This window comes from Jaculus jaculus, chromosome 1 (assembly GCF_020740685.1).
Source record: "Jaculus jaculus isolate mJacJac1 chromosome 1, mJacJac1.mat.Y.cur, whole genome shotgun sequence".
NCBI lineage: Eukaryota > Metazoa > Chordata > Mammalia > Rodentia > Dipodidae > Jaculus > Jaculus jaculus.
In genome coordinates this window covers 116,560,006-116,587,576 of record NC_059102.1, presented here as the reverse complement: position 1 = coordinate 116,587,576, position 27,571 = coordinate 116,560,006, and the positions used below count along the sequence as shown (strand labels likewise).

General features: G+C 37.9%; 1 protein-coding gene and 1 pseudogene across 6 annotated transcripts in view; both read right to left on the bottom strand.

The window, feature by feature from the left end:
* Positions 1-27,571, bottom strand: part of Fktn (fukutin) — a 65,567-nt gene that overhangs the window by 12,502 nt on the left and 25,494 nt on the right. For 5 of the 6 annotated variants that reach the window (XM_045150293.1, XM_045150300.1, XM_045150290.1 and 2 more), the window contains 4 exons: positions 24,690-24,819; positions 22,379-22,512; positions 20,556-20,683; positions 426-6,377 (listed from right to left, as the gene is read on the bottom strand). In XM_045150293.1, coding sequence (XP_045006228.1) covers positions 6,164-6,377; positions 20,556-20,683; positions 22,379-22,512; positions 24,690-24,819 — 606 coding nt within the window. In that variant the 3' untranslated portion in view covers positions 426-6,163. Of the gene's footprint in view, positions 1-425; positions 6,378-20,555; positions 20,684-22,378; positions 22,513-24,689; positions 24,820-27,571 lie in introns of those variants that run through there. The other variant, XR_006637210.1, reaches the window with a different exon arrangement.
* On the bottom strand, positions 18,261-18,481 carry LOC101612063 (annotated as a pseudogene).

Here is a 27,571-nt window from a genome sequence, read left to right as displayed (position 1 = left end):
GCCTGCTCTTGTCTGGATAAATGCATACATTACAAAAATTGCCCTGAAAACACTACACTTAATGTTCATACTCATATATTAATGTTACTCTCACTTCGGGTTAGAGAAACTTCTCTTTTCAGATGGTGATGACCACTGGGATGACCCCAAAAGGCAACACAGTGCTGAGAAGAAGGGACAGAGGAGTGTCCAGCTATGAAACATCTCATACCCTCCAAGGCTCAGGGTCCACTGCTACAGAGGTAGAAGAAAGAATGTAAGAGCCAAAGGAAGGTTACCACTCCTTACATACAACTGTCTGGAGAGAATTTGGCCTCAATATCCAAGACCTCACAGTGCCTAGCAATACCTACACAAGACCCTCATAACAGGAGAAAAAGATGATGACATCAAATTAAAAGAAAGACTAGTGGAGAGAGGGAGGGGATATGACAAGAGAGCATAGTTATGAAGGGGAAAGTGGGAGAGGGGAAGGAAATACCTTGGTTTGTTGTCTGTAAGTATAGAGACTGTCAATAAAAAAAATATATATATATTTTAAAAAACTCTCAGAGTGCTGGATGTAGTAGGGCACTCTGTGATCTCAGTGTTTGGAGAGCAGAAGAGGATCCCCCCAAATTTGAAGCCTACCTGGGGCCTACATAGTGAATTCCAGGCCATTCAGAACTACACAGCAAGACCTTGTCTAAAATAAAAAAAAAAAGGTTGGAGACATCACTCTTTTGGTAAAGTGCTTGCCTTGTATGCAGGAGGCCCTGGGTTAAATCTTCAGCACCACATAAAATTGGGCATGGCACCCACCTGTAATCCTAGAGGTAGATTCAGAGGCTCAAGGCCACCCTGGACTATACAGGGGAAAATTAACTTATGTGGAGACTGAGGCTGAACCTTCCCCCTCCCCCCGCCATAAATTCCACATAATGAAACTTGGATTTAAACTGAAGTCTTTCTCAAAAACTTGTGGCCTTTTCACACTACAACATGTACCTTCTTTCCCTGCATGAGTTGTTAGAGGTCACCCAGCAAGGTCTAAATGATACAGGTACACAAAGAGGGAAAAGAAATAGTTACTTGGACATTTCACAAATATTCTTTGGATTGGTAGGTAAATGAAGTGTTTCCATATCTTGGAGCTATTACAAGTAATGATTATGTATTAGAAGGTGGGAATGTGGTATTTTCTGACTAGGTTTTTGAGGGGAGATTTAACATTTAGGATGAAGAAGCTATTCATTTTTTTCAGAGGGGGGAACAGAAAAGTTGTAACATCTGGCTTATGATACTGGATATTCAGGCTAGAGTGCTGGAGCTCACTCCAAGAGTGTTCTGCAGACTTAGGTCTGCTACCCGGTCTTCAGAGTCCTACTTTTCTATACAAATTCCATCCCATGTGCCATTTAAAACTTTGTAAAAATAAAATAAAGTACTTTGGAATTACAATCTATTGTTAACTACTTGCAACCCTAAGTATCACCATCATTAAAAACAGCCTTATACTTGAAAGCAGATACTTTCCTTTCCAGCCAGGAAGAAAATTCCTGAAAACTGCAAAGCACTCCAGCTACCTCTAACAATCATTTTCTTTGGTGAAAAAAGATCACTACTACCAGCTAAAGATCCTTCAGGAAGGACAGGGCTTGAGACAGAAAGAGGGTCATGAAAGGTTACTTCAGAAAGGGAGGGCCTCTTCAGAAATGGGCACTTAAATGGTTGGCACTTACTGGTAACTCCCTAGAGAACAGAAACCTAATAATGGGGCACATCTTGAGCTTTCCAGAACCGGAAAGCTTTCAAGAACTGGAAGCTGTTGTCTACAGACAAATTATGTTATTCTTTTGGAGATAAGGTTTTGTTTTTTTCAAATAAAGAAGGTACCCTAAGAATTCTAGAGAAGAACACTCCCCCTTAGCCTTTTTTGTCACCAAGGTTATGATCTGAACAAGAGGATACTAAGTGGGTCTGTGGGAACAGCCTGAAATACAGTCTCACAGAAGTCTTGGATAACTTCATTGTCAGGTATCTCTAGTAGCATTATGGATGCTATGCTGTGACCTAACTCCTGAAACCCACACCAGAGGTCACAACACACCTGGTCTTTAGCCTCAGCTGCTTTGCTCAGATCACACCTTCCTGGGATTATTTACTAGTCACAAAAGTACAGTTAAAATCAATGTTTCATTAAAGTCTTTTCCAGCCGTTACAACTCGAGAATAGGATGACTTTCAATTGAAGTGCTAACTTAACACTTGGGCAGAGGCTGGCCAACATTATACTACACAGTAGTCACAGTTTAGTTTGTAGCTAGGAATTAGGGAAAGTGGCTATCCAACTGTTCAGATATTCTTAGGGATAGGAGGGATAGTCAGTTTTGGTTACTATGATTATATTTCAGTGGCTAGATGTCAATGACTACAACGGAGGAGGACAATGTTCCATGCTTAGAGATAGACTGAGTGGCCATCAGGTTGTCAACTGGGAAACTGCTTCTTAAGATCTATATGGATGTCTCTATGGAAGCCTAATTACAAACAAGTTAAGAGTAGAGGTCTTCTTCAGTAAGCCAGGCAAAGTGGACTAGAAAGTAGCCATATTATTAGAATACTCAGGTGAAGTAGGAGTAAGCTGGTAAGGTACTTGTGGTGGATGTACACTTAATTCAAGGTTGCCAGAGACTCAGCAGGGCTCAGATGTTGAGAAAGGCAGGGAAGGGCTGGGGAGACTGCTCAGTGGGAAAGAGCACTTGCTACACAAGCAGGAGGGCCTGCCACAGCTTAAGTTCTACCCTCAGCACCCATATAAAAAGTTGGGCATGGGGAGGGAATTATCATGGTTTATTGTCTGTAAGTATAGACACTGTCAATAAAAAACATTTTAAAAAAGAACTTACTTTTAACTAGTACTTTATGATAAGATGTAAAAGTTACTTAAGGATACTTGAAAAAATTATCTTTTCAGAATTACCTCTCTTGTGAATAATGTTCATGCTTCTTAGAATAGATATCTTATTTCTATATTTGACATATATAACTTTCATTGTAAATTTAATTAACTGTGTATTTATAAAGACATACATTGTTCATTATTAAGATCTTTCAAATATAAAAATAAAAAATAAAAAAGCGGGCATGGATATGTTTTCCTATAACACCAGTGTGCAGGGGAATCACTGGAGCTTGCGGGTCAGCCAATCTGACCAGAATGGCAAGTGCGGGTTTAGTCAGACTTCGTCTCAAGGAAATAACTCTGAATAGTGACAAAGGAGGACACCTAACATTCTCCTCTGGCCCCTGCACACACATGAACAGGCTGTATACAGCAGCACACACGTGTATACACTACACACCATTATCCCCGCAACCCTCTACCACCACACATACTAAATAAAACATAGGGTAAAGTGTGGCTAGATAATTACGAGAGGCAGGCCTGGCCCTCAGATTCTGGGAAAAAGCTTTTGTTTCGTCATGCTGGGATGGAACCTAAAAGCTAAAGACAGAAGAAAGAACTGAGAATCTCAGCCAATGCATCTGGGATTGGACACTCCCAGACTATGCAGTCCACAGACACATAAGAGAAGTACTGGAACAAGGTAGGGTCCACTAAAAACGGGTATCCCACAGAACACGTGATGCCAAGCACAAGCAAATGGTGCTGTCTAGGTAGGGTAGGGCCTCCAAGCATACTGCTATTATCTAATACTTTATCTTGGTGTATTAGGACTAGCTACCTAAAACTTGGGTTTATACTCTATGGGCTTATTTTCTAGGAAAGAGCTAATGTGTCATTCAGGGACAAGTTTCTTGGTAATCTATGAAGGTTTCTAAAAATCTGCTGTTATTTATGGAAAGATTCACTAATTCTGCATTGAGAATGCATTCTACCAGAGACAGACTGTTGGTTAGCATTCATCAGCGAATGTATCCATATGTTTTTAAAATTTGGAAGGGGATGGTTTTAGGTTCCTTTCAACTTTGTTTTGGGAAATCCTGCCAGCCTTTTCCCTCAGATATTCTGGCTTCCATTTTAAGACTCTTCAGTATCTCCAGTCTCCAAGCTGCTCCAGAAAGTATTCCAAAGCAGCACAGGTAATGCATGGCTTACTTTCTCAGATGGAGAAAAAGACAGCAGCACTTACTGTGTGTGAACTCCGCTTATCTTGTACTTAGGACAACACATCATTCAACAGTAGGTGGAGATGGGGCTGAAGAGCCATCATGACCTACTCAAGAGTGCATATTTTCTTTTAATTTTTATTTATCTATTTATTTATTTACTTACTTGCTTTATTTATGAGAAAGGGGGAGAGAGGGGAGGGGATGAGTGCGCCAGGGCCTCCAGCTGCCTGCAAACAAACCCCAGACTGATCCACCCCCTTGTCTATCAGACTTACATGGGTCCTGGGGCATAGAACTTGGATCCTATGGCTTTGCAGACAAATGCCTTAACCTCTAAGCTATCTCTCCAGTCCTCGTGAGCGCATTTTAAGAGGAGAATGGGCACTGCAGGATTCTATGGTAGTAATACTTAGTAGCAGGGAAGTCCAAGTTCTTGACCCATTGTACTCATAAGACTGAAAAACTAGAGATGGACCCATGCTTTATAAACACTGAGCTGTACTGGGGAACAGTTGCCAAGTTTATTATTTATCCTACATTTTGGAGACATGAAGTAGTACTGGAAGAGAAGGAGTAAGTGTATTTTTATGTCATGGCAATTATTGTGTGTACCATAAATTAAAGACATGGAGCTGTGATTAAATAAATACGCTGGGCATAGTGGCACACACTCAGGCTTTCATCCCAGCACTCAGGAGGCTAAGGCAGTTGGATCATTGTGAATTCAAGGGCAGATTGGGGCTACAGAGTGAGTTCCAGGCCAGCTTGGGCTCGAGTGAGACCCTACCTCTAAAAAGACAAAAACAAAAATGAATAGAGTATATTTAGAAAACTAGAGGCATTTCTATTAATATTTTAGTGTCAATATTAAGATTAGGAGCACAGGAATTATACATTCAAAAGTATAAAAAATATCCACAAATGGTTCATTTTTTAAAAAATCTAAAACAGTCATGAATAAAATAAGGAAAATAAGTTTTATGAACTAACGTTCCTCAAAATCATTTCATGGAGCATGGTCTTGCTACAAGGACTTATCTACAAGTGTTATTAGAGATCAGTGAAAATATTTTCACCATGGTTGGGAACTTCAGTATCACATAAGCATCAGCTTTCACCTCATTTTGAATTCAAAGAGTAACGACAGGGCTTAACACAAGTATTTACCTTCTACTCTACAATAATGCCTTATGCTCGGAGTCCATTGCATATGACATGGCTAATAAAATGAGTCTGCTATCATGTTTTCTTCCTTTTCTTTTTCTTTTTCTTTTTTTCTTTTTTTTTTTTTTTTGAGTTTTCAAGGTAGGGTCTCACTCTAGCCCAGGCTGACCTGGAACTCACTATGTAGTCTCAGGGTGGCCTTGAACTCATGGCGATCCTCCTACCTCTGCCTCCCGAGTGCTGGGATTAAAGGCATGCACCACCACACCCAGCTTATCATGTTTTCTTGATGTTGCCTAATGTCACTGGGATACTAACTCATACTCCACAACTCTTAAGGTTGCAGTAACATACCAGCTTAAATCCTGGACAGGCAGACACAAAGTATTCTTCTTAACTAGTATATACTTCCTAGCTTCATCTGATGAAGTCATATTCTAGTTTAAATACTACTTAGCATTTTATAACACATTACGGAATACATCCTATTCTATTTTTGCTCTTAACAGGGAAACTGGGGTGCTTACTAAAGGATCAAGGCAGAGGCACACGTTTGCTCCCTCATCTCTGCTTGTCTATACAACTCCAGCATTTATCTGGCATACAGAAACTCCTCAATAAATGCTGAATGAAAGAATAAACAAGATGCCTTCAAACTTGTCATTTGTTTTCTTTGGCTTCCACTTATATGTGACAAAAAGAGGGTGTTTTTCCCCCCAAATTAGGGTCACGATCTAGCCCAGGCTAGACTGGAATTCACTATGCAATCTCAAGGTAACCTCAAACTCACAGTGATCCTCCTACTTCAGCTTCCCGAGTGTTGGGATTAAAGGTGTGCACCATCATGCCTAGCTTCTGATGGCAGGTTTTTAAATAGTAGCATCTCAGTATAACTGGATAACCTCATCCCACTCAGAAATAGGCCAGATTCCATTGGGCTGCACATTAGGGGGTGAGCTCTTCCAGTCCCATGTCTTTACAGGAATCTTCCAGGTCTTTCCATAGTTAGCTTCAATATATTCGATGGTTTCACAGGGCACATGGACTTTCATGTCTGCAAACTCTGTCCAGCACAGTGTAAACTTGGGAAACAAGTATCTACAGCAAAGCAGAGACAGGAAAGGGTTAGACTTTCACAGCGGAAGGCCTGGCTCAAGAACATAGATGGACATTTTCTCCTATCTGTCCATCATCCCTTTCCTCTTCCAGTGTTAACATGACCCCATTTCTGTCCTTTAGTCCCAGTCCATGAGAGAGCTAACCCTACCCACATGCTTCAGAGATGGGTAAGCAAAACAACAAAACCACCCAGCCAGCCAATAAACCCAGCCACCCTGTCTAGTGAGGCATAGTGATTGCTTCAGAGGTGGGAACACATGAAATGAAGGTCAGCCCTGGGATTTCTGCTGGGGTTACTGAGGAAGGGATGTCAAGGCCACATTGCCTAAGATGAGGGAAATGATCATTTTCTTGCATAGTCTGGATTTCCAAAGGATTCTAAGTGGTATTTTTGGGCTTTTTCTTGTTCCAGACTGTACTTAATCCTACCTGTACTTTCTCCTGCCCCTCAATATGCTAAGACCATCTCTAATCCAGTCTAAGGAATTTAACTATATCTACTGTACAACTACAAGGATTTCTAAGTTTAAGAGTTAAACTAGAATATGTTTATTATTATTATTATTTTAAAAAGTTAATTTTTAAAAAAAATTTAGTTATTTGAGAACAACAGACAGTGAGAGAAAGAGGGAGGGAGGGAGGGAGGGAGGGGGAGAGGGAGAGGGAGAGGGAGAGAGGGAGAGGGAGAGGGAGAGGGAGAGGGAGAGGGAGAGGGAGAGGGAGAGAGAGAGAGAGAGAGAGAGAGAGAGAGAGAGAGAGAGAGAGAGAGAATGGGCGCACCAGGGCCTCCAGCCACTGCAAACGAACTCCAGACACGTGTGCCCCCTTGTGCATCTGGCTAACGTGGGTCCTGGGGAATCCAGCCTTAAACTGGGGTCTTATGCTTCACAGGCAAGTGCTTAACTGCTAAGCTATCTCCCCAGTCCATGTTTATTATTATTTTAATACAGCTTTTAGTTTTATTTCATTGAGAGAGAAAAAGAGAAAGAGAGAGAGAATGAATAAATGAATATGGGTGTGCCAGGACCTCTAGGCACTACAAATGAACTCCAAACGCATGCACGACCTTGTGCATCTGGCCTATGTGGGTCCTGGGGAATCGAACCTGGGTCCTTTGGCTTTGCAGGCAAGCGCCTTAATCACTGAGCCATCTGTCCATCCTTACAGTATGTTTCTTAAAGGTACTCTAGACCAACCTAGGCATAGTGGTACACTTGGAAGGTGAAGGCAGGAGGATCAGGAGTTCAAGGTCAGTCTTAGCTACTTAAGACCTATCTCAAAAACCCAACCAACTAACCATACAATCAGTATATTGGATCAAGTAAAATACATCTGATTAGAGGAATGCTAAAACTAGCAAGTCTGTTTAAGGTTATATAGCTCTGCATTCTGTGTTGGTTTCTTACTGAGAAATGCATTTCTTCTCTTTTTTTTAAATATTTGACAGAGAAAGAGGGAGAGACAGACAGAGAGAGAATGGGTGTGCCAGGGCCTCCAGCCACTGCAAATGAACTCCAGATGCATGTGCCCTCTTGTGTATCTGGCTAACATGGGTCCTGGGGAATGGAACCTGGGTTGTTTGGCTTTGCAAGCAAAAGCCTTAACTGCTACACCATCCCTCCAGCTGCATTTCTTCTCTTGATAGTATGGAAAGAATGTTCAGTTATTAATCCTTATATGGCAAAAGAAGAGACCACAGGAATTTAAAATACCAGAGAATCAAAGAAAGAACAGAAAGTTGTGGGAATGGTATCTGTTTTTGAGCATCATGTTTTTCACCAAGTGAAAGAATAGGTTCTGCTTCTGAAAATCGTATTTCACAACTAACTTTATGTAACTATAAATGAATGTGAGGCTAAACAAATTCTAAAGAAGCAACAAGTGCCTTTTCAAAAAACAAAGGGAGCTGGCAGTTCATGGACAGCCCCAGCTGGCTTCTGTGAAAGATGGCTTAGCTGAGAAATAAGATACAGCTTTGATCTACCATCTGCTGGTCCCAATTTTATTCTGCACACTCATATTTATGGAATTGCTTATTGTGCCATGAGACATATCCATCTATCATCAGCCTCACCCACCCTGATCAGATGCTGGTCAGCAGAATGTCCACCTGTCCCATCCTATCAGGATGACAGTGATATTAAATTCAGGTACACATTATGATCTATCTACTAATTCAGGAAGCACACCCCAGTCTTTAACTTCTATAGTCTCATCAAAGAACTGAGCGAAAAACAGAGATTTATGGATAAACCCAATAGAAGAGAATACTACAGACTACAAAAGCAATAGCTTAAGCAAGGAAGGATTTACAAATAAAACCAACACATTTAAAATATACAAACAATCTGAAACTAACACAGGCAAGTTAACTCTAAAATTAATTTTTTATTTAAAATTAATTTTTGTTCCCAAACAGAAATATTCCTAAACTTTGGGGGTTTCATTTCTCCAACAATTTTCAATCCTTTCAGCAAAAGGAATTATCTTAGCTTCCCAGGAGAAAAGAAAAAAATAAACCATAAAATGTGAGAACTGATTGTAAAGTCCACTGTGGCAAGGAAAGGGGCAGTGAGTCACACAGATGAGCAGATGCCATTACCATGTCCAAGCTACCAGCAAATAATGACTAAGGCTAAAGTACACGATAGGCCTGCAATGTTACCTCTAAAAAAAGCTGATTAAAATAAAAGCTGATTAAATTTGGCAGAGCAGTCTGTACTTTAAGGCTTCGGGATTGAATCCCAAATGTGAACAGATTTAAATTTAGACTAAAGCAATCCTAAATTAGAATCCACATTTGAAGGATCATCCCATCACAAAAACCTCTTCCATCTGTTTCCTACAACTTCTTACTTTATTTTACTTCTGCCCCAGAAGTAGTTAGAATAGTTCCTAGGATTAGGAGTTGGAATAGAATAGTTTCTCCCTTCAGATATCATTAAAACTATTGAGCTCCTTGGCAGTGCTTAAAGTAGTTTCATGCGTGTAATGGTACAATCTTTGAACATAACAACTAAATGAAGAGGTGGATTTTCCAGAATCCTAAAGTACTGTGTTTACTATTACTAAGTAAGTAGGCTAAATGAGTTAGAACCTGAACTCTTTAAACACAAGTTTAAAGAGCAATCATTTTTCTTTTCACAGAATTGTTCACAACACACCTGGTCAATTCTCATTAGCAATTCCATCACTTTTGTATCTCCTAATTTATTTTTCTTGATTATTTCAGTATCTAAACACTTTAGCACACTGTTTACTAGAATAGGGTTAACATATATTTTGTTGTTGTACTTTTTATTTCAATGGAAAGACTTCTGAAATTTTACCATTAGATATGAATGCTCATTCTATGTTTTCATATTCCCATTATCAAGTTTCATGTAAAGCCAAATGCACAAGGTAGGGCATATGAGTCTGGAGTTCATTTTCAGTGGCAGGAGGCTCTGGCATGCTCATGCATTTGTGACAAGACTCAGCTGGTCATCCTCTCTAACTGACAGAAAAATCAGCAAATGACTCCAAGAAAACATGAGAAAAAGGGTGACAAATTATGGAAACTCAGGGGACAGGGATGTATTTTCAGGTAGAGGTACTATGTGGAATGATTTTAAAGGGGAGGCAACTCAATGCCCTTGACAGGGCAGAAGTGAGGCAAACAATGCTGTATGATAATCTGGCACTACTAGTGCCATCCTTATTACAATTAAGTTTCAAAATCCAGGGGATTTCAATGGTAAGTGATATACTGGATTGGATCTTGGAACAGAATGATTGGGAAAGGGGGTTAAAGAGGGGAGGGAGGAAAAGAAGGGCAAAGGAAAACAAAAATAATTGTATAAGAAATTTTATAATGAAATTGAATTATCTGTCTATTTATATGCTAAAATTTTTTAAAAATGTTTTAAAAAACAGCAACATTATTCGATTTATATGAAATAAAAAATCAGGTATAACTAAACTATAACAGTAGAAGTCAAGATAGTTGTTACTTTGCAGGACAAAGAGACTATGATGAAGACAAACAAGGTACTGGCAAACATCTGTTTGGGAAGCTGGTGCAGGTCTATTCACTTGATCATCATCTTGGGACTTTACATTTGTTTTGTGTACTATTCTTTTTTTTTTAAATTTTTATTTATTTAAGAGTGACAGACACAGAGAGAAAGACAGATAGAGGGAGAGAGAGAGAATGGGCGCGCTAGGGCTTCCAGCCTCTGCAAACGAACTCCAGACGCGTGCGCCCCCTTGTGCATCTGGCTAATGTGGGACCTGGGGAACCGAGCCTCGAACCGGGGTCCTTAGGCTTCACAGGCAAGCGCTTAACCACTAAGCCATCTCTCCAGCCCTGTTTTGTGTACTATTCTGCATATATGTCATTTCAGTGTAAACAATTTACTAGTGTTTGAAGCTTTTAAAAATATTTTATTTTAATTTATTTATTTGAGAGAGGGAAGGAGAGGGAGAGAGAGATGGAGGGAGAGAGGGAGAGAGAGAGGGAGAGAGAGAAAGAAAGAATAGGTGCACCAGGGCTTCTACCCACTGCAAACAAACTCCAGATGCATGTGCCATCTTGTGCATCTGGATTACATGGGTCCTGGAGAATCAAACAGAGGTCCTTTAGCTTTGCAGACAAATGCCTTAGCCACTAAACCATCTCTCCAGCCCTGTTTTCTTTATTTATTTGAGAGAGAGGGAGGGAGGGAGAAAGAGAGGAAGAGGCAGAAAGAGAGAGACAGAGAAAGGAAGAGGCAGATATATATATAGAGAGAATGGGCACATCAGGGTCTCAACCACTGCAAACAAACTCTAGACATATGTGCCACTTTGTGCACCTGGCTTACGTGGGTCCTGGGGAATCAAACTTGGGTCGTTAGGCTTTGCAGGGAAACACCTTAAACAACAAGCCATCTCTTCAGCCTCAATGTAAAACTTTAAATGAGTACCTCCTTTCCTACTTTTCTCCAGCTCCAAGTCTTACAAATTTGTACCTTTAGATGTCCTTGCACTCCTCTCCAGGCTCAGGACTCCCTTGGTGATAACAAGATGTGGTGCCACATGCTTTTACTACTTTCATTATCTCCTATTTAGTACAGGTTCTTATGCACCCCAGCTCAGGATCATTACACACCAGTTTCTTTTGTGAGTTGCTCCACTAATGGTTTCTTTCATTTTCCACTCCTACACACACTAGCTATTCCTCAACAGAGCTTCTGACTTACTACATTCCTCACATAAAATGCTATAAGACTATCATTTATGTCACATCCAAAACTCATAGCCCAACACTAAGATTTTCTGTCAATTAACAGGTTCACCTCTATTGATCAATACTTCACCTCTACACATCATTACATCTTCTTAGAACCAACCCAATGTAACAACAGCAGTTCCCATAAAACAATAGTCATGCATACTGTGCTGGCTCAATTACCTCAGCACTCTTCTTACCTGTTTTATTCCTCTAATTTATCTCTGTAGTTATGTGTAGTATGAGTTTGCATTCATTTTTGTAACATCTGGTAGGCTTTACTTCATATGTGATTTTTTTTTCCCTAATTGCTACATGGCAATGAACTTTCCCCACCAGACTTCTAAATGTGACTAATTCAAAATTAGCAAATAGTTGAGATCTACTATGCTGACTCAGATGGTCTCATGTTTTTGTAATCTCAGCACTGCACACTGTGAGGGATGCAGTGTAATTTCCATTTTTATGGAGAAAGCTGAAGCTCAGAAAGTTAGGTGACACAAAAAGTAGGTCTTAGATTTGGATCCAGAGCTCACACTGATTACTGGTGTCATTCACCTGAAACACACTATGAAGTTTAGATATAGAAGGCCTCACATAACAAGTGCCTAGTATTTAAAATGAGACATTATAAACGCTGTGATACTTCCCAGCTGCAGTTTGAAATTGAAAGTATAAGAAAGTAGAGGAAAGATATTGTATTTGGTAGAACCAAACCTAATAGATATATGAAATAGTTAACAAGCAATAAATATTTGTAACTTTCCATCACTAAAAGATCCTGTTTGCTGATAGAAGATTCCTTAGATTAATGAAAATCAATAGAAAAAGTCACTGAAAGAAACCAGTAGGAGTCACAAGTGACAAATAACCAGACTAAGAATGAAAAACTCAGTAACATGTATTCATGGCTGGCCACTATGCATTGTTTTTTCTTTTTTGGTTTTTCAATGTAGTTTCACTCTAGCCCAGGTAGATGTGGAATTCATTAAACAGTCTCAGGGTGACCAGAAACTCACGGGGATCCTCCTACCTCTGCCTCTGAGTGCCGGGATTAAAGGCATACACTACAATGCCTGGCAAAATTGTGGATTTTTTTTTTCAAGGTAGGGTCTCACTCTAGTCCAGGCTGACATGGAGTTGACTATGTAATCTCAAAGTGGCCTTGAACTCACGGTGATCCTCTTACCTCTGCCTCCCAAGTGCTGGATCAAAGGCATGGGCTACCACACCCAGCTTTAAAAGTTTTTAATATTTTATTTTTATTTATTTAGTTATGAGAGTGAGAAAGGGAGAATGGGCACATCAGGGCCTCTAGCCACTGCAAGCTAACTCCACATGAATGTGCCACCATGTGTAGCTGGCTTACATGGGTTCTGGGGAATTGAAACCTGGGTCCCTGGGCCTTGCAGGCAAGTGCCTTAACCACTAAGCCATCTCTCCAGCCCTGAAGTAACTTTTTAGAAGATAATCTGACAATATATAAGTTAAAAGGCATACCTTTTCTTTTTCAGAATAACTAAATTTCAACTTATTTATATATCAATTCATTCACTAACTCAACTAATGCATATTAAACACAGAGCTTAGTTCAGGTTAGAGTACATAATAAATGTGACGTGCTTGCTCATGAGCAAAGTGACATATGACGTATAAAATTTCTATGTATGACAGTATGGTCAAATCACAACAACTTGACTTTCTTTTAATTAACATATATTAACTGTACATATTAATACAGTTTTGGCATTTTGATTCAATATATGCATTCAGCATGTACTGATCAAATGTGGTGTTCCTTTATCTTCCTACCTCTTTCCCAGTCTATAATAATCACTTCAATATTCAGGTCAACTTTGTTTGTTAACATTGTTTATTCCAGGTCAGCCTGAGCCAGAGTGAAACCCTACCTTGAAAAAAAAAAAAAAAAAAAATATATATATATATATATATATAGCTTATTTAAGAGATGAAAAGAGATAGCAAGATAGATAGATGACAGAAAGAGAGTGAATGAGCATGGGCACACTAGTGCCTCCTGCTGCTGCAAACATGAACTATAAATGCATGTATCACTTTGTGCATCTAGCTTTACAAGGATACTGGGTAACTGAATCCAAGCTGTCAGGCTATATAAGCAAGTGCCTTTAACTGCTGAGCCATTAATCCAGCCTCATACTGACTGCCCTAATTTACAGTCCCACGGTAATATAGAAGGCTTCCCTTTTCCCAGCATTCTCACCAGAATTTGTTGTTCTTTCTTTTTTAAAATTTTTTTTTGTCTATTTTTATTTGAGAGCAACAGAGAAAGGCAGAGAGACAGAGAGAGAGACAGAGAGGGAGGGAGGGAGGAGGAAGAAAAAGGGAAAGGGAAAGGGAAAGGTTGTGCCAGGGCTTCCAGCCACTGCAAACAAACTCCAGATGTGTGTGCATCTGGCTAACATGAGTCCTAAAGAACTGTGGTCCTTAGGCTTCACAGGCAAGTGCTTAACCACTAAGCCATCTCCCCAGTCCTGTTATTTCTTTCTTTTCTTTTTTCTTTTTTTTTTTTTTGGTTTTTCAAGATAAGGTTTCACTCTAGTCCAGGCTGACCTGGATTTCACTAAGTAGTTTCAGGGTGGCCTCGAATTCAAAGCGATGTTCCTACCTCTGCCTCCCAAGTGCTGGGATTAAAAGCGTGCGCCACTACACCTGGCTCCATTATTTCTTTTTTTAAAAAATATTTTATTTATTTATTTGAGAGGGGTGGGGAGAGAGAGACAGAGAATGGGTGCACCAGGGCATCCAGCCACTGCAAACTGAATTCCAGACACATGTACCACCTTGTGCATTTGGCTTATGTGGGTCCTGGGGAACTGAACCTGGATCCTTTGGCTTTGCAAGCAAGCACCTTAATTACTAAGCCATCTCTCCAGCCCTTATTAATTTTCTAAATGATAGCTATTCTGACTGGTGTGATATGCAATCTCAGAGTACTTTATTTATTTAATTTTTATTAACATTTTCCATGATTATAAAAAATATCCCATGGTAATACCCTCCCACCCCCTGCACTTTCCCCTTTGAAATTCTATTCTCCATCATATTACCTCCCCATCTCAATCACTGTACATACATATATACAATACCAACCTATTAAGTACCCTCCTCCCTTCCTTTCTCTTCCCTTTATATCTCCTTTTTAACTTACTGGCCTCTGCTACTAAGTATTTTCCTTCTCACGCAGAAGCCCAATCATCTGTAGCTAGGATCCACATATGAGGGAGAACATGCGGCACTTGGCTTTCTGGGCCTGGGTTACCTCACTTAGTATAATCCTTTCCAGGTCCATCCACTTTTCTGCAAATTTTGTAACTTCATTTTTCTTTACCGCTGAGTAGAACTCCATTGTATAAATGTGCCACATCTTCATTATCCACTCATCAGTTGAGGGACATCTAGGCTGGTTCCATTTCCCAGCTATTATAAATTGAGCAGCAATAAACATGGTTGAGCACGTACTTCTAAGGAAATGAGATTAGTCCTTAGGATATATGCCTAGGAGTGCTATACCTGAGTCATATGGTAGATCAATCTTTAGCTGTTTTAGGAACCTCCACACTGATTTCCACAATGGCTGGACCAGATTGCATTCCCACCAGCAGTGTAGAAGGGTACCTCTTTTTCCACATCCCTGCCAACATTTATGATCATTTGTTTTCATGATGGTGGCCAATCTGACAGGAGTGAGATGGAATCTCAAGGTAGTTTTAATCTGCATTTCCCTGATAACTAGTGACATAGAACATTTTTTTAGATGTTTATATGCTATTCATATTTCTTCCTTTGAGAATGCTCTATTTAGCTCCAAAGCCCACTTTTTGATTGGCTTGTTTGATTCCTTATTATTTAACTTTTTGAGTTCTTTGTATATCCTAGATATTAATCCTCTATCAGATATATAGCTGACAAAGATTTTTTCCCATTCTGTAGGTTGCCTCTGCTTTTTTCACTGTGTCCTTTGCAGTGTAAAATCTTTGTAATTTCATGAGGTCCCAGTGGTTAATCTGTGGTTTTATTGCCTGAGCAACTGGCTTATATTCAGAAAGTCTTTGCCAAGACTAATATGCTGAAGGGTTTCCCCTACTTTTTCCTCTAGCAGTTTCAGAGTTCCAGGTCTGATGTTAAGGTCTTTAATCCATTTGGACTTAATTCTTGTGCATGGTGAGAGAGAAGAATCTATTTTCATCCTTCTGCAGATATATATCGTTTTCCCAACATCATTTGCTAAAGAGGCTGTCTTTTCTCCAATGAGTATTTTTGGCATTTTTATTGAATATCAGGTGGCTATAGCTACCTGGGCTTACATCTGGGTCCTCTATTCTGTTCCACTGATCTACATGTCTGTTTTTGTGCCAGTACCACGCTGTTTTTGTTACTATGGCTCTGTAGTATAGGTTAAAATCAGGTATGGTGATATCACCAGCCTTATTTTTGTTGCTCAGCATTATTTTAGATATTCGAGGTTTTTTATGATTCCAAATGAATTTTTGGATTGCTTTTTCGATTTCCATGAAGAATGCCTTTGGAATTTTGATAGGGATTGCATTAAATGTGTAGATTGCTTTTGGTAAGATTGCCATTTTCACAATATTGATTCTTCCAATCCAGGAACAGGGTATGTTTCTCCACTTTCTAGTGTCTTCTGCAATTTCTCGCATGAGTGTTTTAAAGTTCTCACTGTAGAGACTCTTTACTCCCTTGGTTAGGTTTATTCCAAGGTACTTTATTTATTTATTTATTTTGATGTAATTGTGAATGGGAGTGATTCTCTGATTTCATCCTCTGTGTGTTTGTTGTTAGCATATATGAAGGCTACTGATTTCTGTGTATTTATTTTGTATTCTGCTACATGGCTGTAGGTTTTTATCAGCTGTAACAGTTTGCTAGTAGAGTCTTTAGGGTCCTTTATGTATAGAATCATGTCATCTGCAAATAATGATAACTTGATCTCTTCCTTTCCAATTTGTATCCCTTTTATATGTGTCTCTTGGCTTACTGCTATGTCTAAGAGTTCCAAAACTATGTTAAATAAAAGTGGGGACAGTGGACACCCTTGTCTTGTTCCTGATTTTAGTGGAAAAGCTTCCAGTTTTCCCCCATTTAGTAATATGTTGGCTATAGGCTTGTCATAAATAGCTTTTATTATAATGAGATATGTTCCTTCTATTCCCTGTCTATGTAGGACTTTTATCATGAAGGGATGTTGGATTTTGTCAAATGCTTTCTCTGCGTCCAAAGAGATGATCATGTGATTTTTGTCCTTCAACTCATTTATATAATGTATTACATTTATAGATTTGCGTATATTGAATCATCCCTGTATCTCTGGGATAAAGCCTACTTGGTCAGGGTGAATGATCCTTTTGATATACTCTTGTATTCTGTTTGCCAATATTTTGTTGAGAATTTTTGCGTCTGTGTTCATGAGGGAGATTGGTCTGTAATTTTCCTTTTTTGTTCTATCTTTGCCTGGTTTTGGTATCAGGGTGATGCTGGCCTCATAGAAGGAGTTTGGTAGAATTCCTTCTTTTTCTATTTCCTGGAAAAGCTTAAGAAGCAATGCTGTTAGCTCTTCCTTAAAGGTCTGGTAAAATTCAGCAGTGAATCCAATGTTGACTCTGTGCCATTATGTGTTGGAAGTATGTAACCTGTGTTCTGATTTTACAGGGCTCATACTTAGGAGACAATCCCAAATCTTAGATGAGTCTTTGGACTTCAAAACAGTGAGTAGATACTCTGGTAATCATATCTTAATTACTTATGTTAATATTAAATTCTCATTAAATATTGAGGCCAAAGACATCATTTATTAGGCATGCAGAGTAAAGTTTAGAAAAAGAAGAATCTTTGTTTTCCCTTTATTTATTTATTTATTTCCTTTGTAAAAAATGGGAATCATTCTATAGTTTTACAGTTTCTGCTGCATGAATTACAGATGAATAAAAAAAAGTATTGTAAAAGTTTTTTTTTTTTTTTTTTAAACCTTAGCTAGTTTTATAAGTTTGGGATTTCTCCTCACCCTGGAATGTAGTGTTAAAAATACCACGCTTCTTTAAATAGTGCTAAAAAGAATGAAAATGGCATATGGCTGGGGGAATCTTCCAAAGAAACTACTCCACACAGCATCTCCTGTTCTTTCTCTGCCTTTTAAGGTCACAGTAACATGACAGAAAATCCGGGACACACACCATCTGTCCAGACAGCTCTGTAGCTGCTCATTTTTCTTGTTAAATCATCAGAACACTTCACACTTCCCAAACACTGCAACTAGAAAGAGCAGTTGAAACAGAATCAGGAAGCTTGCTCTATACAGAAATGTAGTGGCTGGAAATGAATACTTCATTTAAGGTTTGTGGCTCTCACATTATGTCAATGAAAGAAATGTTCACTTTTTAGAAGTAAAGTTAAAAACAGAGGTGTCATATTTGTTCTTTAAGAACATTTATAGCAACTCCATGTTGAGCTAATTACATCTCTAATCTGCAGACTTCTCTTAAGACTAAAGGAGTAGTTTCTTTTTTTTTTTTTTTTTTTGAGACTTCAAGATTTTAATACATTCAGAATGGTGGTATTTACTTCATTTCAGCTCCTTCACTGCCAGACCAGGGGGCAGGGACTACTTTAGTTTCTTTGCTTTCTCCTTGTCTGTGATGACCAAGGTGTACAGGTATCTGCTGCAGTGCACTTTGAACTGCACATTGTCCTTGTTCTCCTTGATCTTGACAAACTAGCCATTCTTACGCCTGGCCATGAGCAGGAAGTCCTTGATTTCCTCAATTTTCTGAGGCATGGTGAAGCAGCGCACAGGGAGGACCAGTACCTGAAGAGCACCCAGAAAGCAGGAAAGCCAAACAGAATGGAAAAGGGGGCCTCATTTCCTTTAGTGCTAGTGATATTAATTACACTAGTGAGTGAATAGCACTTGGACATCCTGACATTCTTCAAAACCCTTTCTGGGCTGGAGAGATTGCTTAGTGGTTAAGGCACTTGCCTGCAAAGCTGAGGACCCAGGTTCGATTCTCCAGGTCCCATGTAAGCCAGATACACAAGGTGGCACAAGTTCATTTCTGGAGTTCATTTGCATGAGTAGAGGCCCAGGTATGCCCATTCCCTCTCCCTCCCCGACCCTTTCTCTAATAAAAAGATAAACAAAATAATTTTTTTAAAAAAGAAAAAAAAACCCTTTCTATGTACTAACTCTAAATTATTATTGTTTCCATTTTGCAGTTGAGAAACCTTGTGTAGACAGGTTAAATAACTTGTTGAAGTTAATATAGCTGGCAAAATGTAGAGCTGGGATTTGAAAACTTAGCTCTATGGCCTTAATTTTTATGTTGTGGTATCTTATAGTTTAAAAAAGTAGTTCCTGTTACACATTAAATTGGACATTTATATCACATTGTGAATAAGTAAACTGCAGCTAAATGTCAGGCAGGAAAGATGGATCAGCTGTAAGATGCTTGCTATACAAACATGAGCACCCAAGTTCTGATCCCCAGACCACAGAAAAGCTGGGACTAACAAAGTGAGCCTGTAATTCTGGTGCTGAGAAGGGAGAAATAAGATGATCTCTGAGAGTTGCTGGCTAGACAGGCTAGCTGAATCAGTGAGCTCCAGGTTCAGAGAAAGACCCTATCTCAAAACACAAGGTGGACTTGGGTCAGAGAAGCTTCTTTTTACAGATGGTGGATACTGACAGACTCACAGCTTGTCCAAGTGCTGAGAATAAATGATCTTATTGAGTTCGTATTTCTAAATGAGACATCTCTATCATGCCCTCCAAGGCTCAAGGAACTCTGCAGAAGAGGGTGTAGAAAGAAAGGATGGGAGGAGTGTTTTGGGGCACTGTCCTGAAGACTTGACATGACTGTTGCATTCATAACCCCATAGTCACTTTGCTACTTCTATAAGACCTGCACAATATTGAGCCCATCAACACTTTGACATGGATGATGGAGGAGGGCCAAAAAAATATTTTAAAAAGATTTAAAAATAGCAGAAGGACTAGTTGGAAAGAGTATGTTTGGTGGAAGGGGGAGGGAATTACAATCAAATTACATATTTTGTAATTTGTATGTAATGAAAACTGTCAATAAAAAAAGAGCTAGGGATGGCTTAGAACTTAAGGCACTAGCTTATTAAACTCAATGCGTCATCTTTAAGGAACAGCTCTCCATCTATATGAAAGGCATATTCGGAAGCTTGTCCAACACTCATTACACCAACTCTACTCAATTCCAGTTTGTTTATTTAAACTTACCTTCACTTTGACTATCTTCTACTTACCAACTCTTACCCACTCCCACAGAACTATCAAGCCATCACGGCTTTGACAAACAGTGATTTTCATTTAGGCTGTGGCTTGATTTTTGTGTTGTTTTGATATTTCTCTCTGATGACTTACGGACTTTGATTTTGACTTCTTCAACTGACTAGCCTAAGTAACTTCCTACATACAGACTGTCCTCAAAGGCACTACTCACTTCATTGGCACAAATTGACTCAGAGTAAACTAATGGAGTTTTGATGGGCAGTTTTTCACCTGTCACTTATTTCCTTATTTTTGCTTTCTTTTTTTAAAAATATTGTATTTGAGAGAGAGAGAGAGAGAGAGAGAGAGAGAGAGAGAGAGAGAGAGAGAGAGAGAGAAAGAAGGGGCATGCCAGGGCCTTAAGCCAATGCAAGTAAACTCCAGACACATGTGTCACCTTGTGCATCTGGCTTATGTGGGTACTAGGGAATCAAACCTTGGTCTTTAGGCTTCACAGACAAACGTCTTGACTTCGAAGCCATCTCTTCAGCCCCTTTCTGCCTTCTGCACTTATTTTGATAGCTCTTTTAATAAGTACTTATCTGATTCATACTTAAACTTTTTTCCTGTTTTGGCCTGAGTGCCTCCATTCCACATGTGGTCAGTCTCTTCATAGAAGAAAAAAATGTCAAGCTTTACATCATCTTTTCCCTGGAAGGATAGTTCCAAGCTATCTTCCACCTAGGAGGAAGATGAAATAGTAACTGACTGAAACAATGCAAATAAGCTTTTAAAACTTTTTTTAAAAAAGAAAGAAAAATATGTCTGTTTGATCTATATAAAATATAAAGTCTAAGATGCATGTTATTTTGAGTTGGAGTGTTTCTGAAAGTAGGAGACATTAGTAGTATACCATCACTCAGTTTTTCTTAAATGTAGATAAAATAATGTTTCTTACAACTGATTATAATTCAAGAGTAAATGACTTCAAGAACAGAGATATTCTATTCGACTCCATATTCTGTTTGACTCCCTGTCTACTGAAGGAAAGGAAGCAAAAATCATTCTGTTTAATAACCAAGGTTAACTATCAGGTCAGAGGTAGTTCATCACAATTATTTAATAAATAAGTAATATGGTACTGTTCACACACAGCACATATTTTATATCATATAACAGAAAATGTTTAGCAAATGTTGGCTGAATAACTAAAGCTCTACTGCTTGACCTCAGGAAAACTTTATTTATTTATTAAACTTTCTTTTAGTAAACTACAATGATTATTTCTGACACGAGAAATAATTTTCCAGGGACTAAACAATTTCTACTTGCTCTGTAGAATGGTAATACCTTGGTAGAAGCATGAAAATTAAGAGTAAGATGACTATAAAAGATCATGGGCTTAGGAAAGAGAAATCAAATTGTCTGAAGTAAAATTTCATCTTGGACACTATGACCTACTCCTGGTTAGCCCCGAGGAAACTATTTTAACTGGACACGTGAGATAAACAAGAAACCAAAACACTTCTTTACCATGGTTCTACGTTTCTACCCCTTAGCAATCAACTGAATGTCTGTGTGGTTAACTGTGACATTAATCTCTAAATGAACAGAGAAATGACTCATGGGAAACAATGTAACTTCAGCTAAGTAAGATGGGTTCTTACTTTTTATATTAATTTTATATCACATTATTGCCTTATATGTAATGCCAAAATGTTCATTTACATGAATCTGGATCCTTCATTCCTTATTATCAATTAAAACCAGATTTTCTAACTAACTCTTTATAATTAGTGAAGAACTCCCAAGGGTAACAACCATCTCCTGAACCCATTCTGGTCATTATTGAGTGATAAAATTATGAATGCCAGATTCTTTTTTTAAAAATTTTTTGGTTTATTTTTATTTATTTATTTGAGAGTGACAGACAGAGAAAGAGGGAGGGAGAGAGAGAGAGAGAGAGAGAGAGAGAGAGAGAGAGAGAGAGAGAGAGAGAGGGGGAGAGAGAGAGAGAGAGAGAGAGGGAAGGAGAGAATGGGCACGCCAAGGCCTCCAGCCACTGCAAACAAATTCCAGTTGCGTGTGCCCCCTTGTGCATATGGCTAATGTGGGTCCTGGGGAATCGAGCCTTGAACCAGGGTCCTTAGGCTTCACAGGCAAGTGCTTAACCACTAAGCCATCTCTCCAGCCCATTTGTTTGTTTTTTTTGATGTAGGGTCTTGCTCTAGCTCAGGCTGACCTGGGATTTACTATGTAGTCTCAAGCTTGCCTCAAACTCATGGCAATCCTCCTACCTCTGCCTCTCAAGTGCTGGGATTAAAGGCATGCATCACCATACCCGGCTACCAGATTCTTAGCTATGTCTGAGTTGTTTTAGTATAAACTTTACAACTGAGACATGATACTTAAGGAATTAAGATGATTGTTACTGACCTTCCCAAACTTGTGTTTGAGTGGAAGTCCTGCATCCTGAAATGCTAAAATAATATCAGACTTGTAATCTTGTATAAAAATTCCTAGGTCAACATCTTTGCTATAAGGAATAATACTGCACTGCCGATACCATCCTAAAAAAAAAGGCATAAATTTCTTTTAAAATTTATACATGGAAAAAATTGAAAAATGAGTCATTATAGCTAGATGATCTTTGTAATAATAGATATCATTTCACAGGATAAGATTTATGGTGCTTTACCAAATTATTTTTAAAAAATGACACCCCAACTAGATGAGCTGGGATAGTAGTACCTCTTAAAGAATCTTTATCCCTCCCCTCCCCTTTCTTCCCTCCCCTCTACTTCCCTTCCCTCCCCTCTACTTCCCTTCCCTCCCCTCTACTCCCTTCCCTCCCCTCTACTTCCCTTCTCTTCTTCTTTACCTTCTCATACCCCCCTTCCTTGAGCACTTACCTTCCTCAAAAGCTTTCACAATATATTTTAATTTCTGAATAAATAATTAGCCTTAATAATGTGTTAAATGGGTCATCAATTTAAAGAGTTGCTGTTCAGAGTGTTTAGTCATTAACATTTACTGACAGAGTCTGCCTTTAAGATGTGCTAAGGATATTTAATCTTCTTACTTAATCAGTACAACTTCCTGAGCCAATAATTTGTAAAATTTTAACAGCTCTGAACAGTTCATATCTGATGAATTACATAAAAAGATTAGATTAAGGTGTGTTTTTTTTCAAGATAATCTAACAAATATTTCTCAGTGTTTGTTAAGTATCTCCTTCTCGATTAGGTGCTATAATATTGTTCTAAAAAAATAAAATTGATGCGCTAGTATTAATGACTCCTGAGTCTTCCTTATTATATTACTAACCTTTCCATCCTAATGACTTTAAAAGTGCCTACAATTATCCTAATAGGTATTGCTAGTGGGCAAGAGTATTTGGAATCCTAGAAGAAATCAATTAAGTAATTATAAACTACTAAAGGGAAGGTGTCTTAAATATCATTTAAGACATTATCATCTAATACAACTCTGATTTTAGAAATCCTTTGGACTAATGTAAACCAGAGTTCAAAAGCTCAAGACAAATCATGACAAATGACTATTTTTGATTACACAGGCTATAAAACAACCTGTTTCTACAAAGTTAAATCTTAAAGCAATTATCACATAATGTGTGACAACTACTCCTTTGTTGGCCTACTCTAGTGATTACCACTGTAATCTTTCACATAGTTCAATACATATGGATAACCATAAATCCCAATTTATAGTGATTATAGCAACATAATTATTTATGGCATTTCCTTTCATTCTCAAATTTCCCTGGTAATTCATAAGAACTGAATTAACCTGAATTGACTTTTCCACAAATATAGTCATATTCAAGAAACAAATGTAATCAACTATAATAACTACTGAGAAAGACTACAAAAGAACAAAATTTAAGATTCTACATAATTCTAAATTCCAACTAAGTTTGATTTAATGGCTGGAGATTCAGAAATGTTTTGCAGATTCTAATAGTTACTTGCTTAATATTATATTCTTACATGCTAAAGTCAATGAAAGAAGTCTGTCTTTCTTCATCTCAAATGACTAGTGATAGTCAGTAAGTGATACTATCCATGGCCTGGAAAAGGTCTGTGGAAGACCCAACAGCATTCTTTCCAGTCTTCCTCTAACCGGAAAATTTTAGTGCAATATAAAAGAATATAGTTTTTTTTTTTTTTTTAGAAAAAAAAAAACAATAATAATCCTTGGGATAAAAATAACAAAATGCCAATTTAAGGATTACACAAGAATCAACAGTAGTCAACATGTTCTGATATAAATTTTTTTAAAAAAATTTATTTATTTGAGAGATACAGAAATAGGCAGGAAAAGAGAGAGAGGAAGAGAGACAGAGAGAATGGACATGCCAAGGCCTCCAGCCACTACAAATGAACTTCAGATGCATGTGCCACCTTTGCATTTGGCTTATGTGGGTCCTGGGGAATCAAACTGGGTCCTTTAGCTTTGCAGGCGAGTGCCTTAATTGCTGAGCCATCTCTCCAGCCCTGATATAAAATTTATACACACTTCCTGAGAGTCTGTTCTATATTTCTGCAACTACTTTCTTTAAAGGATTCAACATACTCTTGTTTTATTCATTGTTATTATGTTCAAATATAAGTATTACAATCCAAAACCCACTAATGTTTTCACTTCTCAAGTGTTCATTCCAAAAGTAACAATAATAAATAAATAATAAAATGACAATATACAAGTATAGCAACTGAAACTTTACCTAGACAAGTTCCACTGCTTAGCCAGAATCGTATTCCCAATTTCTTTAATGTTTTGGCTGCTAGTTGCAGCAATTCCTTGGCACTCTTCCGGAAGGCCATAGCTTCCACAGTGTTATCATCCAGGTACTGCTGCAGATTTAATAAACAGCCAGCTATGATAACAATTTCTACTCTACTAGAAACATTTCTGCAAGCACAAATTAAACATGATAATGTTGTAGCCTTTCACTATTATAAACACCAAAGTTTATATCTACTTCTTAGTCACACATTGAAATATTTGGAGTAGATTTTAGGAGAAAACAGCTTAAGAGGAGGAAATGGAACTCGGATTTACAAAAGATATGATTTAAACCAGTGTCAGCTTTTTCCTTGGCATCATAATTTAGCAGGCTGGGAAGTTTGAGGAAAAAGGAGGTTAGTTATAGAATTAGAAGCATGACTGAAAAATGAAATTAAATGATATTTATGTCTCATACATTGATTGGGTAATAAAAGTAGAAAGATGAGGGATTTTGAGTCACATTATACATCACTTATAAGCCTGGCATAATGTAGAAAAATAAATGCTCCGAGGAAAGGGTGCTTATTTTATCTAGTACCTATCGCTAGTCCCTGGAATAGTGTGTCAATATTTGTTAAATGAATTAAGAGAAGGAAGGAACAGGTCTTTATATCCAACAATTTCATTTGTATCGTATGTATAATACTTATTCTTTGCAGGACTGCTATGTAGATTTAAGGAGAAAATGTCTTGCAAACACTTGTACAAATATCTTTTGCTTAGTCATCTTGCTTTTCTAATATTCTCATTTTTATTCTGGAAGTGAAGAAAATAATATAAATTCATTGATGCTTTACTATCTTTTAAGTAAAATCTAAGCAACTTGGCCGAGCAGACAAGGACACAGTGCTCTGTTCCAGAACTACTAGTTTAGCCTGGTATCTACCACCTTCTTACATTATCACATTAGAGCAATAAAATGTAACTCCACAAATTTACTGAAACTTTCCTATTTTTGCATGCATATGTGTGTGTGTGTATGTTTGATATGCCCTGAAAAATAAATTCTTCAGGGCTCAGCTCTAGTCTTGGAAAAATATTCCCTGATTTTTCCCAGGATAATACATCAGGTATTTATTTTTTCCAGTGTTCCTACTTAACACTTATAGAGCAAAGAACTATGTATGGTACTAAATACACATTACCAAGTAATGAAAATGTTCCTCAGTGAGCTGACATGGCTACCCATTAAATCTATATTATGAATTGCCATTGTTGACTTTGTTACTAGACTACAAATCTATATTTTTAAGAATAGATACTGCTTTTCTCCATCACTATATCTATAGCTTTAGAATGATGCCTAGCATGTAACAGGGGGGCAACAAATACAGGTGAATGAACAAATGTACCCTAAAAAAAAAACTTGTGATTTTTTTAAAGCAATATAGCAGGAGAGAATATAGCTCTTAGATATACATCATAGGAATGATAAGAATCAGAACCACTACAGAGATTTTGAGGGGAAAAAAATGATCCTTTGAAGAAAGTAAGTTTCTCTCAGATAAGTTGTCACTTACAGAATCAACAAGTTACACAGGATTTTCTTATTAATTTATTTGAGGTGGGATTTTACTCTAGCTCAGGCTGACCTGGAACTCACTCTGTAGTCCCAGGCTGGCCTTGAACTCAAAGTGATCCTCCTACCTCTGCCCCAAGTGCAGGGACTAAAGGTGTGCACCACTATGCCCAGCCACAGTACCCCTCTAAATAACAACATCCCTTTCCTCAGAGCCATGACTTCTTTTAGAACCTATAACTGGAATGAGATGCTAGTCACATGCTAGTCACAGCAGAGAATGTTTAGAGCAATAAGTTTATAGAAGTAGGATGCTCACACAATAATGGCTGCCAATATAAGTGGAATCTTAAAGCATCAATTTTTTTTGTTATAGCAAATTTGCTTTATGACCCTGGATGACTGAAAAGATCAAATTAAGTAATAGATATAAAACCTTTGTACTAAAAAATTTCATGTTTGATGTCATATCTTGCTGGGGCTGTTCCCTAGAAGTATGTGCTCCTATATCATAGAACATACTTCATGAGATATATTTCCTATTATGATATTCTCAGAAACTAAATTTCTTTGAACTGACTTTTATATATGTTAAACTGTATAGGTATACACATATATGTCTTGTACATGCATTATGAACTTTAGAAATTATAGTGTATATAACTTTTTTACATTAAAATATCTTGTATGAATCTTGGGATTACTATACCTTAAAAAAAAACAAAAACAAATTTTACAATCTAGGGCTGGAGAAATGGCTCAGCAGTTAAATACAAATTTTATCATCTAAATATTGTTTATTTAAATTTTCTCTATTTAGTCAATGAATAAGTATACAAAACTCAAGAAGAATCCTATAATCCAAAAGTACAAACCTTGAGCCAAAGTATCAAAGAATAATCAGATGATAGAAATTAACCATTCATTTTTCAGAGGAAAAAACTAGGTTCCAAATTTTTCCCAAAATCTTGGGCAAAATTTGGGAAAAGAAAAGATACTCCTTGGTTAGCTGTCCAAATATTTCCATATTCTCTTCTAGTTTTTCACTGAAACTCAATAGGCTGAGCTAATTATTTTGTGATTTTCTCTGAAACAAAATAAGGTTCAGAAAAATGCACAATGTTCTAGCTCTGAACTTCTTGATTTGGAAATTAACTAAAAGCAAACAACAATAGCCTTTTCTCCTCCCTTCCTGAACTACTCAATACAAAAGCCATAAGGTAGGACAGAGCAAATGAGGTTTCTATACACACGTGTGTCCTGGCTTAATGAAATGCCAGAGCCTAGTAGGATAAGTA